General features: G+C 40.6%; 1 protein-coding gene across 1 annotated transcript in view; it reads left to right on the plus strand.

Annotated features, from left to right (window-relative positions):
• Ccdc6 (coiled-coil domain containing 6) overlaps positions 1-17,729 on the plus strand; it is a 52,403-nt gene extending 34,674 nt beyond the window's left edge. Inside the window, exons 5-9 of the mRNA XM_010603361.1 lie at positions 184-344; positions 6,437-6,593; positions 8,043-8,143; positions 15,163-15,287; positions 16,088-17,729. Coding sequence (XP_010601663.1) covers positions 184-344; positions 6,437-6,593; positions 8,043-8,143; positions 15,163-15,287; positions 16,088-16,282 — 739 coding nt within the window. The 3' untranslated portion in view covers positions 16,283-17,729. The remainder of the gene's footprint in view (positions 1-183; positions 345-6,436; positions 6,594-8,042; positions 8,144-15,162; positions 15,288-16,087) is intronic.
• The last annotated feature ends 2,111 nt before the right edge of the window (positions 17,730-19,840 follow it).

Below are 19,840 nucleotides of genomic sequence, written 5' to 3' on the forward strand. Positions count from 1 at the left end.
CCTGAGATACTGACTAAGGCTGACCAGAAAGTGGTGTAAAAATGGGCAGAGGAGTTAAGCAACCATGTGAATGCTGGAGAATAACCAGAGCTTGCTATTAAAAGAAACATTGCAGCCAGAATTTTATTTTGTCTTTTAAAGGCAAACTGTGTTTCATTATTGGAAATTTTCTTCTCATTGAAGAATCTTGCAGGAGAAATTAGACCAGCCCGTGTCTGCTCCACCATCGCCTAGGGATATCTCCATGGAGATTGATTCTCCGGAAAACATGATGCGACACATCAGGTTCTTAAAGAATGAGGTGGAGCGGCTGAAGAAGCAACTGAGAGCCGCTCAGTTACAGCGTATGTAGCCTTCGGGTTCTCTGAGTTTTCTGTCTGTTGAATTAATATATGGTATTACTCCTATTTACCAGTGAATTTGCCTTAATCAAACTCGTAGTGTATTTTATTACTGACGAATGTGTACGTACCTTTACTATCATCCTGGAAGAGATTTGAAAAAAATAGTATAGTAGCAGATGTGACTGTAGAATACTTTCAGAAGATAATTCAGGAGGGACTAGAATCATAGGTAATATTTTTCATCTTTGCCCTCATGTTCAGTCAAGGATTGTGCTTAACCAAACAGTGCCCAGGGCTTCAGTGCACTTTTGGAATCTCAAGGTAGAAAATAGACTGATTACCATCCTTATTACTAAATTTAGGATTATTTATTTGTTTGTTTGTTTTGGTTCAGTACTGGGAATGAAACCCAGGGCCTTTGCACTGAGCTAAACCTACAGCTCTTTAAAAAAAATTTATTTATTTTTTTTTAAATTTTAAGAGTAAATTTCAACAAATTGTCTAGGTTTGCCTCGAATTTGAGATCCCCCTGCCTCAGCCTTCCTGAATGCTTGTATTGTGGGCATGTGTCACTGTGCCCAGCCCTAACTTTAGTCACTTTAATTTGTTCATGGTATTTAAAGAATAAATGCTTGCTTAATATTTTTCCAATATTTTTTAATGTTAATATTAAGTTAATGTTCAGTTAGAAATCAAAGGAACAAGATTTCTGAATACTTAATTATGTCCCTGCATTTTCCTGGGTCTCCCTATTCTTATTTGACTGCTCAAATTTACCTTGCTGATCAAATAACAGTGAAAGGTATGCAGTCAAAATGTAAGTCTGTCTCTCATCCCCTGGTCCCTACCTAACCGGTTCTCACAGTTACATATCTTTCCTGTGTTCTTTTAGAGGATGCACATGGACATGATTGAAAAGTTGACTTTACATTTAAGAAAACATTATAACAGTGAAAGACACATTGCTCCTAATTCCCCTCAAAGTATCCCTCCGGACTTCAGACACTCACCCTATCATTTTGTCACTTTCTGCAGCAGTCCTGGAAGTCCTTTCCTAGGTGCTTTTGTAGCTGCCTGAGTGTCCTAAATCAACTCAAAATGTTCCCCTTTCTTGATCATTTTGACTCTGGCAACAGCCAATAGAGAATCTGAGAATCTGTATTGTCACAGGTTTATAAACCTGCTTTTCCTGTCACGTGGCGTTCAGCAGCAACATTCATCATATTTTTGATCATGCCTTGTAAAGACACTCACAGAAGAGGACGTCTAGAAAAAGTGCCAAGAATAATGAGATCAGTGTGTTCAAAGTGTGTGTGTGTGTGTGTGTGTGTGTGTGTGTGTGGTATTTTGTGTAGGAATAATGGCAGTGTACCTTTTACTAAATAGATTTTTTTCTAATTTAAGCATTTACTGTATATTTTCATCTCCCCTTATATAAGTATAAAAGTCACTTATACAAAGAGTGGCACAGGGAACATACTCTTTTGTGCCTATTTTCATTTTTTATAGCTTGAAGTGCAGCAGGGAACTGTGGGGGATTCCCAGACAGAGGACTTGAATGCAGAGATAGGAACAACAATGGCTTTATTAGCCAGTGACTCAGAAGGGACTCATGTCACCCTGTGAACCCCAAATAGAAGTTTGTTCTTCTTTTATATGCCCCATTTTACATCTACTTGGCTTAATTTTATTGGCATTTCCCTGGGAATATAGCAAGCAGGATTTACACAAAGCAAAACATCAGGGGGGAAGAGCAAAGAGCTCTGGCAGGACTTTCTGAGCCTGTTATGCTCCCTTGGTGACAGATTACAGAAGTTGTCATGGTTACTCAGGTGCATTTCACAAAGAGCATGGTTACCTAGAAAACCCATAGCTGCCTAATAGCACAGTTAACCCATAATTGCCCAATTCCAAATGGAAAGGTTGTTTCCCCTCTCAGAAGTTTTTTTCCTCCTGGTGCATACAAAGTTGCCTTATTAAAGGCTGCATAATATTCAGTTCTATGGATATATCATGAGTTGTCCCATACCAATGGGCGCTTTCGTTGGTCATGCCACAAGTGTAGGGAGTGTTTCTGTGTGTGTGTTTTGTACCTGTATATGAACATTTTTAGCATAGATCCCAGACAGATATACTGGGTCAGAGGTAACATAAATTCACAACTTCAGAGGTTCCCATCTTTATATTTGGTCTCTGAAGTTGATTGCAGAGACAAGTTCTGGTTCAGTGATGCATGTGGAATGGTGTATCAAGGTCATCCCCAGAAGCTTTGAAAAGTATGGTGGATTAGTTTCCTATTTCTGCTACAATGAATCCACACAAAAAATGGCTCCAATCAATACAGATTTATTATTTTATAGCCCTGGAGGCCAGAAGTCTGCCAGAAGTTTCACGAGGCCACCATCAAAATGTCAGTATGGCCGAGTTCCTTTAGAAGGCTCAGGAGAGGGTCTGAAACCCCTGTTTTTTCCAACTTCCAGAGGATTCTGACATGACCACACTATCCTCTCTGCTTCCTTATCACATCTCCTTTTGTGCATGTGTTGGGGGGGAGCAGGAAGTGCTGGGGTTGGGACTCAGGGTGCTGTACCACTGAGCGATGCCCCCAGAAGTTTTTATTTTTCATTTTAAGATAGGTCTCCCAGTTATTTCCTCTTTTGGGTGGGGGGAGTACCAGGATTGAACTCGGGACCTTGAACTTGCAAGGCAGGCGCAGTGCCCTGAGCTAACTCCGTGGCCCGGGTCCCTCTAAGTTATGCAGGGTGACCTCTGACTTGCAATCCTTCTGCCTCAACCTCTTGAGTAGCTGAGACACCAGGTGTGGGCCGTGATGTAGGCTCATGTGTGATTTTCTCAATGATTCCTCTCCCTTGGACCCTTACATATTGGATCCACCTGGATACCTTAATCTCTGCATCTCAAAATCTTAACTTAGTCAAATGAACAGAGTCCTTTTTGTTGGGTGAAGTAGTAGCATTTGCAGGTGTTAGAGATTAGTATGTGGACCTGCCACTGCTAATACCATACAGGCTTGTGGTCTTCTGAATTTGTGTTGTTTTTAATATAAGTCATTCTAATGTATGTCTCAGGTTGATAATTGCAAGTTATGTTCCATGAAAACAAGTGAGATAAATCAAAGAGTTGTCAAATACTAATTATCTTAGTCTCTTTGAGTTTTGTTTTTGTTTTTTCCTGTGTTAGATAGACAAATGTCTTTTAGCGCCTTTCTGAACTCTTTCCAGGGCTGTTGGTTTGCTTTTTTCTTTTTCATTTATACTTGGTTGTTTTATAAGAAACTTGGGGAGGTTTTTTCATTTTCACTTTTGCTCCTGGTGGCACGGTTTGGTAAGCATCTCTAAGTACTGTTTTGACTTTGCAAGGACAGAGAAAGATAAAGCAGCAGCAAGTGGCACTGAGCTGCCTACAGTTGGTTCTGATTAGGCTTAGAGGATGAGCTAATGTCTGTTCCTAGCATCTGCCTCGTCCTCCTACGTCACATGACCTGTGCATCCTTTGGATGTGGTTGTGGCAATTGACCCCACCTCCTCCAGGCTCCACTGCACAGGAACTTGAACATCTTTCTCGGTAAACCTCAATTCTGGTTGAGCATTAAGTATGCTGAGGAGTTGAATTTACCAGTGGTAAATGAGGATGAGGCCTCATCCTCAGGGATTCTGATTTAATTGACTTGGTTAAGGTCTAGGCCTTCCTAATTCTACCCATAAACTCGAAAGGAAGTGCAAAATGTACAGGCCGCCTTTAGAACCTTGGGGAGTCTTGCTATGAAGTGTGTCTGGGAGTCACCTTCAGTTGTTGCTATGTTTGACTAAATTTGAGGAGGGGAGCAGAAGATGGGGGAAACAGAAATTGTGACACACACATACCCGCTTCCAAGGACTAGGGAGCCCTGTATGAAAGGAGGAAGAGAATGACTCCTTCAGGTTAAGTCCACTGGGCAGTGTGCCAGCAGAGGGCACCCGAGGAGTGCCATGCTGCCAGCCATCTGTCAGGATCCTTGACACCTGGAGGAGTTCGGTCTGGATTCTTCTCTGCGTCTTGGCTTCTGGGTTAATTGCTGAATTCCCAGGAAATCTTCCACTCCTCACTTCCAATGGCATTCTTATCTATAGTTTTGTTTTTTTTTAAGTACCAGGGATGGAACTCAGGATCATGTGCTTGCCAGGCAGGCACAGCACCAATGAGCTACATCCCCCGCTATTGGTTGTTATTTCAGGAGTCCCCTGCTGACTTCTCAGATGCTAATGGATTACCATTTTCTTTCAAAGACGTTCTTCCCCATAAGTTTTTGTTCAGAGATCCCTGGACCTTCAATTCTGCAAAACTTTCCTATTTATGGAAGAGAAACTTGACTTGGCTCTGACAATCACCCTTCTAGTTTTATGCTAAGGGCCAATTTAATGCTTCCTGTAGTGCTAAGTGAAAAATTCTGTGTGCTTGCATTTTTGTGAAGAAATGATTTAAATTGTTCCTATTAAAAGTGCACTTTGTAAATATTTTTCCCAGCTTGCCTTCAATTAAAGAGATATTTGCATCTGGCTTAGGCAGCAGGGTTTCTGGCTATATTGAAAAAAAAGGGGATTTAGTGTTTAGTGTACATAATAGTATTTAATAATGTTGGTATTTTGTTTTTCTAAAATAAGAACATCAAATAACTATATATTCTAGGATGGTGTGTTCTTAGAAATCATTGAACAGTTAACATCAAAAGTCATTATTTGCTGAAATGCTAGATCTTCAAAGAGTTGCTTAAAACTGAAACTAATTTGATGAGTATTGGGAATTGAAGTAGGGTCAGCTTGTGGGAGAAAAATGGTCTGTGTGGCTTTTAGTTCCTTTTTAATTTTGGACAGGGCTAGTCATACAGAGCAGCAGCCAATAGGAAACTGTCTTAGATGTGCACGTGATCTCTCAGAATTTGTAGCTGTTTTTCAGAAGAGATAAGTGTATGGAGATTTTACTTTTCACAAGTTCATTGACGAAGGCGGGGAAGAAAAGAAGCAAGAAGAACGAGTAGATACTGAGTTTTATATCAAGGTTATTCTGATAACTTCGTAACAGCAGGTTCTGTCTGAGGTGAACCAGAAAGGAGGGGAAGGTGCAGTTTACATCTTTTATTAGAAGGGGGCTGGAGAGTGCTGCACAGTCCTATGAAGAATAACCTCAGTAGGGTAGAGGAATTTGGTGGAAGTTAGATTCCAGAGCCTCATGAAGATTTCTAATCCTGGAGAAAGAATCTGAGTAGCTCAGCTTGGGTCCATTGTCTATAGCAGAAGCTACACCCCTGCCCCAGAGACAGGTTCTGGAGCTGAGCTGGATATGTGGGGCAGCTCTTGAGGATGTGGTGTTCCTCATAAGCAAGACACCAGCCCGAGAGCTGCCAGCTGTGCTATGCTTAGGGCTTCACCCACTATCTGACTTGGGCTGCATGTGAGTCAGGGCATTAGTGTCCCATACACCACAAAGGAGGCATATTTGCAGTATTAATCTCTGGTTTTCTTGTCTACTATGTCACTTGCTATTTTTATAGAAAAGAATGTTAACCATTACCTTGTGTTCTCTGGCACATGGCTGCTGAGTGTGGCCACGCCACGATGCATGGGATGTGTGCTAACTAACAAGTGTAAGACAGGTCCCAGAGGTGACCCACAGTATCTGGAGGGGGAGAGGCAGCCACATTAGGGGAAAGCTTGTGGGCAGAATTTCTTTGCCCAACTGGGTACCTCCTCTCCTGGCTGGAGCACTGGAGGGAAGAGCTCTGATAGCCACGAAATCCAGTCATGGCTGTGATTGCTCCATTTCCTCTTGCACCTAAAGCACCTTAGAAGGCCAGCGATTGGGAAGACGCTGTCTAACCTCCCAGCAGTGCCTTTCATATTTTCTAAAAGTAAGTCATTGCTGAGCTTTGATGCTTGGGATACTTTAAATCCAGGCCTCATCTGTGTCTGTGGGAGTGAGAAAGAGCATCTCGCCGTAGTTGCCATGCCCCTTATGGGCTGCATTAGAGTCCTTAACTTTAGATGTGGCTACTGGGTCCACCGAACATGGTTTAATTTTGAACTCTGACTTTTCAGATTCAGAGAAAATGGCTCAGTACCTGGAGGAGGAGCGTCACATGAGGGAAGAAAACTTGAGGCTGCAGAGGAAGCTGCAGAGGGAGATGGAGCGAAGAGAAGCCCTCTGCCGACAGCTCTCCGAGAGCGAGTCCAGCCTAGAAATGGATGATGAAAGGTGTGCACGTGCCCCATGAGTCTTGCAAACAAAAACAGAAACCCGGCCACAAGAGACTTTTTCTCACATCCCGTTCGACGTGGAAGAAGATGACTTAAGCACACGGCACATTTTCTGTGATGGTGTATAGGGCCACATTAATATAGATGTTCAAAATAAATGCAGAAGATTGAATGCTCTTCTTAAACAGAAACAGAAGGGGGAAAGATGCCATTCTAAAAATGATTTGATGGACAGGGAAACACATGGGGTTTGTATTTGCCCTCGGATTTGTCTAGTCCCGTGTTAAATCTGGTGAAAGCATAGGGGAGTCTTCACTTCTACAACAGCTATAGTGTGGACTGAGGAAATAAATGTTGCAGGGATCGCATTTGGAAGAAGGGTCTGACACTTAGGATCACAAGAGGTGACTTTAGCTGCCTACTTGGATGTGGAATGCAAAGAAAGGTCCCATCTTGTGTCACTGTGGTGGGCTGCTCTAAAGAAGGCCGAGGGTTAAGTGCACCTAGGTGAGGTGTGTGTCAAAATAAGGAGCCTTATTTTGTTGAACCCCGTCAGCCTTCATAGAAATGGCCGTGCTTGTGTGAGCTGACTCAGTGCCAGGGCTGAGAGCTGCCTTGGGTCAAGGTGCACACACTTGTGGCTGCAAAACTCCTGAAGGATGGTTATCAGGAAGTCTCTCAAGCAGAAATTTCTCCTCATCAGCACTCTGCTTGGTTGGCAAAGTGCAAGCTGATGTTCCCAGCGATCACATATCAGCATTCTCGGGTCTGATGTGACTTTCGAATTGAGAAATAAGTCAGACTCAGCATGGTATAGCTGAGCATGACCTATTGAGTGTGCTTGGTTCTCAAGTCTTCTATTACATTCTAACGTGGGACTACTTGTTAAGTAAACAAGACGTATTGTAAACAGATGACATTCAGTTCATGGCCATATGTACCTTTAAACCTTATTTGATGACAATTTTCCAATGAATTGCTTGGTTTTGAGTTTCACGTCATAATGCAGAAGTAGCCATTCAAACAAGTCTTTGAGATTTTTGCAGTAATGGAAGTGGATTTTGGCATTGCTGTGGTGTACTGGAGAAAAGACCTGTCTTCTGTTGAATAGCATTAGCTATGTGACCTAGCCTAGGACATCCTGGATTCTCTACCCCGTGTCATTATACAGCAGTGATGGCAAACCTTTTAGAGCTTTCAGTGATACAAACAGCCCACTGCAGCACATGTGCCAAAGGTTCACCACCCCTAGTAGAGAGTGAGTTTTGCCAAACAATGGAGCAGTGTGACTCAGGAGTCCATGTTACAGATAATCCTAGCTATGGCATCACTCTCCAGACATTCAGGATTTTTCCCTGAAGATGAAAACTCCAAATACTTTCACATATGAATTCTCTTGTGACCTATATCAATGCAGATAGTTCTGATAATCTCCTTCTCTTTTTAGGTATTTTAATGAGATGTCTGCACAAGGATTAAGACCTCGCACTGTGTCTAGCCCAATCCCTTACACACCTTCTCCAAGTTCGAGCAGGCCTATATCACCTGGTGAGTATGTCTTCGGCAACCTCAGCACATGACTTCCAGTAGGTTTAGCAGGCAGCCCTGCCATGTGCCCTTCTACAACATAATAAGTCTTATTAATGGGGGTCATGGTCATGTGCAAAACAAATCACTGTTAAGACTCGACTTACATTGAAAAATTTCAGCACAAGGACTGTTACACCAGCTGGTGTTTTTTATTTAAAAAAATTTTTTTTAATTTTGCTTTAAGGGAATTTGTTTCTAAAATACTTTAGGAGGGCCATCTTTGACTAGGATGTTAAATCTTAGTACTTAGATGAAACCCTTGGGTAAATTTCAAAGATGCCTTATAGCTTGGCTTTTGGGTACTGTGTTGCTATATTCTAAGTACACTTATTCTTTTTTTTATTTTTTCAGCTTTAATAGAGTTTATTGGTACATTTTAGGGATACAGTACAATTACATTCATTGTTGGGATCTTGTACCTCTACATGACAGGTCTTGGTTCTCATTTTTTCCCCTTGTCCCTGCCCTCCCTTCACCCCCTCCTCCCTTCCCCATCTACAAACACTTTATTTTCATCTTTTCATTCTCTCACATTCTTTTCTTTTCCCTTACTACCTTTCCCCTACCCATCCCACCTTCCCTATACCGTTGTAAGTACACTTATTCTTATCCTTAATTAAGGTAGGGATTTTTTCCCATGTTAAAATTGAGAAAGCAGTGATTCAGAGGTCTCTTGTCAGGAAGTGGCAAGGCAGAGCATCGCTGTGTCCAGAGCCTCTGTTCTTAGCATGAGCTGCCTCCTCATATTTCCCATGATATGTGAGACTTGGCCCCCAGTGGCTGGCCATTGAAGTGGGAATGAACTTCTGCCTGGCGGTTGCTTCTGGCTTTGCTCTTGGATGACTTTCCCGTGAAGGCATGCTTGTCTTCATCTGACCCGGAAAGCACTCTCCCCAGGGTCCCTGGCTCAGTGCCAGCCCTGTGTGGGGCTCTCGGGGTCAGGAGGGCAGTAAATGATCCAGCAAGGGAGAAGAGGAAGCAGACAAGGGGATGGATGACAAACAGGCGGGGGAGAGAAGAGAGGGTAGCTGCCAAAGGATTGCGTCTCATGACCAAAATGATGAGACCGATGTTCTTGTGTCTGCTGATGAACAGGTTTTAAACAGAGCTGGGGGTGGGTAGGGGATGGAGAAGGAGTTTCACGGTACCAATGAGTGAGGTGACTGTCTTGAGGGGCAGCAGCCTAAAGGTTGCTTTTTGTCTGTCATAAAAATCAAAATGAGGGGCACACCGGAGGTGGATGGAGAGGAGATGGTGCTATAATGTTCCTTCCGTCAAGGATGAGATGGAAACGGCTGGGTGCTTTGGTTTTAGCACTATGCTGCTGTGACTTTTTAAAAGAATTCTTTAAAGAGGAGAAAACAAAAAGACAAGTCTAGCATAGGCCTCTTTACAGTATAACATCAGACAGGAGAAAGGGACTGATTGCAGGCCGAAAGGATGTTTTGTCATGGATGAACAGAGTGATCACTGCCCCTTGTTCTTGCAAAAATGATGTTTCTGAGTTTGTTCCTGTACTTGCCAGGGGTCTTAACTCTCTCCAGAGGCTGCTAATCCTAGCTGCCTCTCATTTTCCCAAAATAGCACTTGGGATTCATTATCATGATAAAGGCCTTTTTTGCCTTCTGATTTATTGATGTAAAAGAAAGGCAGGAGTTGGGAAGAAGCAAGATGGAGGGTTATTTTGTAGATGATAAGGTTACTGATTTATAGTAAGTATAATTTAATATCCCATTTGATTTATTTAAACCTAAAGAAACTGATTAAAAAGAATGTTGGCAGACATCAAAAAAAAAGAAAAACAAATGTCAGATCTTGGTTCAGAATATTACTTCTATGAGAACAAATACTCTGCAGAAAACCATACCTGTTTGCATAATTTTGACTTGCTGTATCTTCCCTGTAATGGGACCTACATCAAATGTGGTGGTTATTTGGATAGATAAGCTATTTGGTTTTCCTTTAAATTGTGTAAAAAGTACCACCATATTTTCTTTTCTTTTAGCTCGACTAACAATATTTTTATTCTGTTTTAAATTCTATATCAGCAAAGCCGATTTTTATCTTCTACTTGGCAACAGAATTACTCCATTCTAATCTGATATATTGCAGTGCTATATATAGTAAATCAGCAAAACTTAAATATTCCAATTTTCTTTTCACTTTAGTCTTTATTGGAAGAATTTGTGGTTCTTAGTATTAAGAATATTGATTCACTTCCTTAGGAGGAATATGTTTGCATACTTTTCATTTCCATTTTAAATATTTTGGCTTTTCTTCCTCCCTTCTTTTTAATAGTTAACATTAGGAAACTTCCATTTTCACCAACTTTTTGAAGTTTTTGCATCTTTTTTTTAACATTTTTTAATCTAAAGATATACCTTAAAGCTTATGAGTGATACTCTTGATAAATGTGGACTTATATAGGCTGGTTGTTAATTTTTAACAGTTAGTTTTGCAATTGTCCATTATTTATATAACTTAAAGAAAGACTAATCCCAATTATCTTGTGTTGATGTATTTAGATTAGCAAGAGGCAGTAATAAGGTCTACATCCAATAATAATGAACATATCCAGCACCCAGATCTTGGTTTCTAATTCTAGTCTCCATTAAGAAGAACTTAGATTATTTGGAGAGATGGATGTTTTTAGCTTTGAGACATCTTCTAGTATAAAAAAAGCAATAAAGTGCTCACAAAACAAAATGATGTGGATACATCAGATGAATGTGGGAGCTCTCAAACACCAAATTTAGAACAATTTGAGCAATGAAAGAAATACAGTAAGGTTCAGAATAACGATGTTCTCTCAATGATGGACCACATATACAAAGGTATCACCTAGAGAGGTTATGCTTCCTTAGTTTGTATCAGCACACTCTGAGATGTTTGCACTATAATGAAATTGCCTAAGGACACATTTCTCAGAATGTATTCCCATCCTTAAGCTGTGCCTAACTATTCTATTTAGTGAGCCAGTGTTTATAGTTTAGGAATTTCAACATAAGTGCTATTTATTTTTGTCCTTTGTTCTGTTTCTGAACCAGAGAGCAAGATGTGTGATTATTAGAATTTAAGAGCAAACAAACATTAGTAAGATATGTTCTCTGACCTCTAGGAGCTTTTCATCAACAACAGGCCTGGGTAGAGATAAAAACTCATCCTTAAGTAATCTTGTGAGGTAGCTTCCTTTGGTAGCCCCATTTGCTATTCAAGGAATTTAAAGCACAACAGGCAAACTAAATCGTGCGTTATTGCTTACTGCCAAGCTTGGAGTTAAGATGCAAGATAATCCAGCAGCTGGGTCTCTGCCTATTCAGAGCATGGGTCAGGTGCCGACTGACACTGCAGGAAGGAAGAAGCAAGAAAGAGGAGACATTTCCAGGGCACAGGATGGACAGACAGTTCTGAGTGGGGAGTGGTATGATTGCTGGGAATCTCCTGTCTCCCTTGGAGCCCAGTTCCCCTGAGCCCATTCATTTGGTGTGGAGTAAGTTGAGCGGGACTTTGAGGCTCACTGTTGAGAACCACTGACCTAGAACATCAGAATACAGTTTAGAGCTAAATGCAGAAGTCTTTCATAGCAGCCTAAGACTAGAATTTTGTAAGGTAGGCAATAAAAAATCTTTGAAAGTTCTTCATTGGAGGCTTAATACAGACATGACTACTTTTCAGAGAAATTTGCCCAGTAATACCAGAAAATAGTTGGAGTTTTTTGTTTTTTTAAAGACTTGAAGCTCTTGAGTTCTCTTTGAGAATAAAAGTTTTTTATAGCTTTTATCTTAAGTTCATCACTTTCATGAGAAATAGAATTAGGGTTTTCATCCCCAAAGCTATTTAAAGCTTCCATTTCTCAGCTGAATAATGCCCTGGTGATACTAGTAAACATCATATTAAGTGATCACTCAACTCCAAAAGACTTGTGTTTTGCCTCTGAATTCCATTTTGTTCATGTGACTGAAAAATACATGATTGGAAATGGAAATATGTTAAACAGAGGGCATCACCAGTTGATAACCAAATTGAGGAATAAAACAAACCCTTATCATTGGACATTGAAGGCAAAGAAAAGACCTGTGTGATAGGACAGCTAAAGGAGAAGGCTTGGTGGCTGTCTGAGTCACTTTTCTCTTTGCTGAGACAAAATGCCGAATACCCTAAATTAAAGGAGGAAAGGTTTATTACCTTACAGTTTGTAGAGGTTTCAGTTCATAGTTGGCTGCCTCCAGGGCAGGTGGCATGGCAGAAGGGCATTGCAGAGAAGTAGTTCATGGTGGGCAGAAGGCAGCAAAGTAGTAAAGAAGCCAAGCAACAAGCAATGACCCTCTTTCTGTTCCTTATATATTATCCAGACTAGCATGCTTTGGGCAAGTAGCACTCACACTCAGGGTAGAGCAGCCTTAATCCTAGTAGCGTGCCATGAATCAATCCCAACAGCACATCCTTGATCCCAGCATCACACACTCTAGATCCTGCCACCTCCAAAAAACCCCACCTATGACTGAGGCTTTGGGGGAACATCTCGATACAAGCCATAACAGTGACTGAATACCTTTCATGAAAGCAAAAAAACAAAAAACAAAAAAAGGTCAGGAAAGTTTCCTGTTTTCAAGTAAATCAGAAAAGCAGTAAGTAGGGTTAATATGGCTTAGCATCTAATAGCCAGTCATAGGTACAGAATGGCTGATCTTAGGAAGTTCCTATTCAAACTCACCCACATTTCTCCTTTGTTTCTATTTTCACTTTATTCACATGGAATCTACCATGTGTTAGCTTTCCTGTTAGGTGTGGGAAGCTCAGAGATATGAAAACCATTGGATGCATGCAATGATAATTAAGTGATGGTCCAACCAGTGAACCTTTCAGGGCTAACTCTTTAAAGATCAGGGCTGCTTAGACTGCATGTGGGCGAAGGTCCTCTTGGGGATGTTTTCAAAATATGGCTGCTTGTCCCCCAGCCTAGACCTATCTAATTATAAGATGAGTCCAGATGTGTGTACTTTTAAAGCGCAGATTCTTCATAGGGTCCTACATGAAGATTATGTAGAACATTGTAATGGGCTGTGGTTGATTTTTCCTTAAATGTCACTTTCTTTCAAAAAGCACGAGCATACTAATTTCCATATAGGCTTTTGTTCCCTATATTGAATATTTTCAGGTTACAGAGTTCTCAGTAGTTTTGTTTGCTATTGCAGCACGCGCGCCCGCGCGCACACACACACACACACACACACACACACACTCAGATCCTGTCTAATTGTTGATATATGTTTTCTTCTCCTTTTCTTATATCTGATTTTAACCCCCATTTGGCTCTCCCCTTAATTCTCTTCTCTCAGATCTTCCTATTTTTTTCTTACATCTCAGTTGAAGTCCTAGCATGGCTTCAATGGCTTGAGTTTGTTTTTTGTTTTTGGGGGGCTTTTTGTTTTTGTTTTTGTTATAAGATTGTGGTAAGAACACAACGTGTGATCTGCCCTCTTGAATTTTTAAGTGTACAATACAGTATGTATTGTTAACCAGAGGCAGTGTTTTACAGCAGCGTATTCATTGCTTAGTACCATCTTTATGCCTCTTGAATAGCAGTTATCCCCTTTCTTCTCTTCCTACCCAGTCCCTACCAGTGACCACCGTCCTGCTCTCCGTGTCTATGCATTGAACTGTTTGATTCTGTATGTAAGTGGGACCATGTGGTCTTTGTCCTTCTGCAGCTCTCATCGCCCTTAGCATAATGTCCTCCAGGTTCATCATGTCATTGCTCCTCATGGCGGGATTTTAAAAAGATTATTCCATTGTGTATGCATTTCACCTTTTTCTTCATCCACTCATTCACTGATGGACAAGTAGGTTGTTTCCACATGTTGGCTATCATGAATAATACCAGTACACATGAGTGAGCAAATACCTCTAAGAGATCCTGATGTTCGGTCTTACGGATAAATACCCACAAGTAGGATTGCTAGTTTATATAGTAGTTCTATTTTAATTCTGGGAGGCGTGTCCACACTATACTACATACTGGCCACTCCATTTTGCGTTTCCACCAACAACATACAAAGATTCCAATTTCTCTACATGTTTGCTGACATTTAATCTTTTGCTAAAAAAAAATAGCCATTATTTTCCAGGAGAGTCTGGATGTCTCATTGTGGTTCTGATTTGCATTTCCCTGGTGATTCGTGATGTCATCTTTTCACTTGCCTGTAAGCCATGTGTGTATGTTCTAGGAGAAATGCCTATTCAAGTCTTTTGCTGTTTTTATTGCTTTTGTTGTTATAAGTGGGACTAGAGATCAGACCTGGGGCTTTTCATGTGCTAGGCAAGCACTCTACCATTGTGCTATACATAGCCACCTTTGTTCATTTTTTTAATGAGTTAAAATTTTTGTTTTTTGTTTTTTGTTTTATCTTTACTGCCATATGAACTTCTTCATATCTCAGATATTAATCTCTTATCAGATGCACGTGTGCAAATATTTTCTCTAATTCTGCAGGTTGCCTTCTTGCTCTGTTGGTTGCTTTCCTCTAGGATGTTTACAGTTTTAAATCATAAGTCTTTAATTTAAGTCTGTTTTTGTGTGTGTGGTGTAACATAAGAGTCGCATTTCATTCTTCTGCATACGGGTATCCCGTTTTCCCAGTACAATTTTTGGAAGAGATCATTCTTAGTGTATTCTTAGTGTCCTTGCCATATATCAGCTGATTATGAATGTGTGGGTTTTTTTGGGCTTTCTGCTATGTCCTAGGGCTTGACTTTAATGTTACTTATTAGTCAACGTTCCAGTCAATGAGCCCATTAACTCTTCCTGCCTGGCTTTGTTTTTGGTTTTGTGTTTTTTGTTTTGTTTTGTTTGTTTTGTTTTGTTTTGTTTTGTTTTTGTGGGTGATTTGGACTTCTGCCTTTTAAAACCTCCTTCATTGCCGAAGGCACTAGATAACAGGGTTAAAAATGATAGTTCATTTTTTATCCTGTTCCAGGTCTCTCGTATGCAAGTCACACAGTTGGTTTCACACCTCCAACGTCATTGACTAGAGCCGGAATGTCTTACTACAACTCCCCAGGGCTTCACGTGCAGCACATGGGAACATCCCATGGCATCACAGTGAGTGTCTGTGTGGTACGAAGCAGAACTTTCCACTTTGGGAGACTGGGGTTGATGCCCATGAACACGTACCTTTCTTCTCATCTCCCCCCATTTACTTTGACACTACGGAGAATTCCCAATAGTTGACACAAAGTTCTTGTGTTAAAACTAAATTCCTTCCCAGGAGGGAAAAGTGTAATCATTTTCTGTGGAAAAATTGCTCTAAAATAAATCTTTGCCAGTCTGGTGGACTTTGTGTTAAAGTATTAACTTTTTTCTTGAGCCGCAGCCTTAAGAATATGGAAAACATAATAGAAATGATAGAAGGAACGGAGGACATACAACTGGCAGCAAAAATTGAAGGGGTTGACATGACAGCTGTTTTTATAACTTTCATTGAAGTGTCCAAGAGATTGGTCAGGGCAAGCTTTGTCATGATTTTACGTAGCTGTATTTATTTATTTATTTATTTATTTTGAGACAGGGTCTCGCTGTGTAGTTGAACTCAGTATGTAACCCAGGCTGGCTTCAAACTCACAGTGATCTCTTCCTGCCTCTGCCTCCCGAGTGCTGAAGTTACAGGTGTGCACCAGCACACCCGGCCTTATATAGCTTTTTTTTTTTTAAAAATAGGTGTAGGTGTAAATGCTGTTTTTTAAGTTTTCATAGCCAATTCAGGAGCCACTCGGGATATATAAGGAAATGACTGGTTTCTTGTCTTTTCCGGTTGGTGTTTTATTAGCCTCAACCCCAAGTCGTGCTCTACTGGAAATGAGCTGTGCACCCAGGCTCACCTGCCGTTCTTATCCTCTCCACAGAGGCCTTCACCACGGAGAAGCAACAGTCCTGACAAATTCAAACGGCCCACACCGCCTCCGTCTCCCAACACACAGACCCCAGTCCAGCCGCCTCCACCTCCACCTCCGCCACCCATGCAGCCCACCATCCCCTCGGCAGCCACCTCGCAGCCTGCCCCTTCACAACATTCGGTGCATCCCTCCTCCCAGCCTTAATGCATGTGCTTAGTCTGAATTTCAAGTTGGGACTCGTCCAGTGGAGCCGTCTACTCAACGCCAAAGGCTTCCTTCCCTGGCATATTTGGATCTGACTTATTTGCACTGAGGTTATCTAGGCTTCACTATTCATTGTGTTGTAAATGTTTGTCGGAAACGCAGCCAGTGTTGTGGATCTACAACACTAACCAGACGACTTTTTCCCCATCAGTGTTTTACTTGAATCTACGTGTATATCCATTCCCTGGCTGGAACATTCGCTTTTTGGTATTTGGTAATACAGCAGCAGCGTGCAATTTTTGCTTGGTCCCCACCCAAGCTTCATCTTCTTGGCTTTTAGGTTTGTTAAATAAAAAGGGATATCTTTTTTATTTTTTTTTTTCATGAATTTGCAGAAAGTTACTGAGCTGTTATTAACCCCCTTCTCCAATTATAATGGTGTTTATCAGATGTACCAAGAATTCAGCACTACAATTCAGACCTTTGAAAATCTATCAATGTAGAATGGGGAGTTAAATGAATCATTGCCCAAGATATATTTACTGTTTAATAGAGCTTTCTACAGATATGCTTTTTATAGGTTCTTTTCAGTGTAAATCAACATCCATCATCTCTTGTAAAACAGCCAAAAATACCAGATCGTATGGCTGTTTCTTCTCCACATACATGGGATGGATAATTACTGCATTTTAAGATGTGATTCTTTCCTTTATCCTAAATGTTAATCTACCTACACTGGCCCCCTTTAACATGAGCCAAGATGTGTCCTACCCACCAGTGGCTTTGATGGCTCTCTAAATTAGAGTGTGCTCTGATTTCTGCTGTGGAGGGCAATGTGATTATAACAGAACCAAGGCGATTTCTCCTTTGATTCTTTTTTGTGTTCTCCTGAGATGAAGTTCAAATGAATATTTTAAAGGTGCAAAATGCGATTAGAAAATAACTATTTGAAATGGACATGATAGGAATATCTTGGCATACTGACCACAAAATATTGCATTGCTTGGCAGAAAAGAAGTGTAGAGAAAAGTAGTAGTACATTAACAGTGATGACTGCTTACTTCACCCAATATAAGCAAGTACAGTGTACAAAGAAGTATATTCTGAATACATTATTTCCCTTTATTTAGCACAAATTGTGTGGTTCCCCACTTTAAAGTGGAACACTTGAGTCACTCTTTACTTAATACTTGCAACATCTTGTTTTGTTTCTCAGCAGTTTTTTGTACTTTGGTAGTAAAGTGATTTTTACCACCTGTGTTTGCATATTTATATATGCTGTGGATGAAAATAACTTACTAGAGAATGTATATTTTATGATGAGAACGTGTATCTGTTGGATATAATCAGAGAATTGAAAATTAATTTATCAGTAATTTTTAAGAGTTCATGTTTTGTGACAACCATCTCTAATAGCGTAACTCCTTATGGAACACACTCCTAAAAATAAGGAACCATGACATTGTAGATATTTAATATTGTACAGTATAGAAGCCTCCATTTTTGCCTTCGAATGCATATTTAAGAATTAACAGAATGAAAAAAAAGTGTTACTGGATAATAGTGTTTGGCTAGCATTTTAAGAACTTGAGAGTAAAAGCAACAATAGGATTTTTTTTTTGGGGGGGGGACTTTTCCTGCCTCCACCCCCAAATTGAGAATGTCATCCTCAATTTTTAGGAAGAAAAATTATCAGTCTATACAATTTTTATTTATAATGTGTATGTAATATACATAACCATAGTACAGTTCTCAAACATGGGGAAGGAGTTTGACATTTGTTATTGAGGCTTTAGGTTTTTAATATAATCACACTGGGCCATGTCAAACCCAGAGATATCTTGGACAGCTCACTGACCTTGCTGGTACATTACTCATTCCAAGGAACTCTGAAACTAGGCAAACAAATTTTGCCTTCACGGTACAGTTCTTAGTTTCTCTTATAGGAGAAATATGGTATATGTTTACAAGAATCTTTTATGAGATTGTAGATTTCAATGCTGTTGGTTGGTGTCTTGTATCCAAGAAAGTCCATAATGTAACAATCTTGTCTCAGTTTCCTATCAATATATTTATCTCCTGAAAGCACAAAATTAAAAACATTGCCATGTGGTAAGTGAAAAAGCACTTGGAGTGAGCAAACAGTCCCTAATAAATGCCTTTTAGAGAGTACTTCTTGACCTTCAGACTTGCAGTGTATTGCTGGTTCTCTTAGGCTCATCACTTCAAAACAAAACACAGCTCCTTTAAACTGCACTTTTCCAACATAAATCTAGTTGCCTCTCTCTGCAAACATTCAGAACTGATAGAACAAACACTACTATTTTGAACTTATGATGTATCCTGTCATTTTTAGGTGTTTATAACCTCATGTGGAGCCTGTAGCATTTGAGCAGTACCTTCTAGGACAATTTCTTGACAGTGGCTCAGCCCCCAGAGACTGGTAAGCCTCAGGTCCTGAGCCTGTAAGAGGCAGGAAGCTCCTCACCTGTGGGAAACTGACTTGCCTACATTGGACACTTCATGAGGAGGAGCTGAACAAGATTCCTGCCATGCTGTTGCTGGCTCATCCAGGCTGACCCTGAATTGATCCCAGAAGGTCCTTGTAAAATCAGACGCCTTGCAGGCAGGTGGGGGCAACAGTAGTTTCATTTCCTGTCTCGCTCAGCTGACAGAGACCCTTGGCTACCACTGTGCTGCTAATAGGATAAGGACTCTGTTGCCAGATTACCATGCCTTTTTTTTTATAAAACCAAATTAACTCGGTACCTGACACCTCTGGGCTCTGAACTGAACTGCTTTCTCTCATTAAGCATGCTGGCATTCTAAACTGAATCCTAGAAATTTGGCAGGTGGTGGAAGTGTATTAGATTTAGTTTAACTTGCTCCTTTTTTGAATGGATGGAGTTTTAAATTCTGAGCTCTTGAGAAACTGACTAGCAACCATGGAATGAATGTGTGAGCAGAATGTGGCTGTGACAGCAAGTGCTGCTGTTGTCTTTGTCATTGGCTTCTAACCAATTCGGCCAGAAATAATCGATAATGTGAATTTTTGTTCGTTGTTCAATTGTAGAAAAACACAATCTGTATTGCCCTTCGTTAGGTAGATAGGAGCTTTTCCCTGCACAAAGCCTTGCTTTTGAGGATGCCCAGTAAGACAAGAAAAATCATAGAAATTTGTGCTTTGAGAGCTTAATATTTCTATCAGTGCAGAAATATTTCTGTGTAACTCAATCTTCTGTCTAGTACTTGTCTTATAGGTAACCAACACTGAAAACTTTGTAGTGATGACTACCAAAGAAATAGACTAAAACGAACTTTTATTTCCAAAATATTACAGAGCCAGCCATTGACACTGCTATGAGTTCCATGCTCAAGAGCCATTATAAGAAAGATCGAGGGCCTTTTAGGTTTTTGAATCCCCCCTTATTTCTCTCTCTCTTTTAAAGGTGTTAGCATAATGTTTCCAGGAGCATTTTCCAGGATGCTCAGCAGTGGTGATTAACTGCCACACCCAGGTTGCCTCTCAGTCGACAATTGAAGGAGTCCTGTGTTCAT

Source organism: Fukomys damarensis, unplaced genomic scaffold, assembly GCF_012274545.1.
Source record: "Fukomys damarensis isolate Sample0158 unplaced genomic scaffold, DMR_v1.0_HiC HiC_scaffold_20, whole genome shotgun sequence".
NCBI lineage: Eukaryota > Metazoa > Chordata > Mammalia > Rodentia > Bathyergidae > Fukomys > Fukomys damarensis.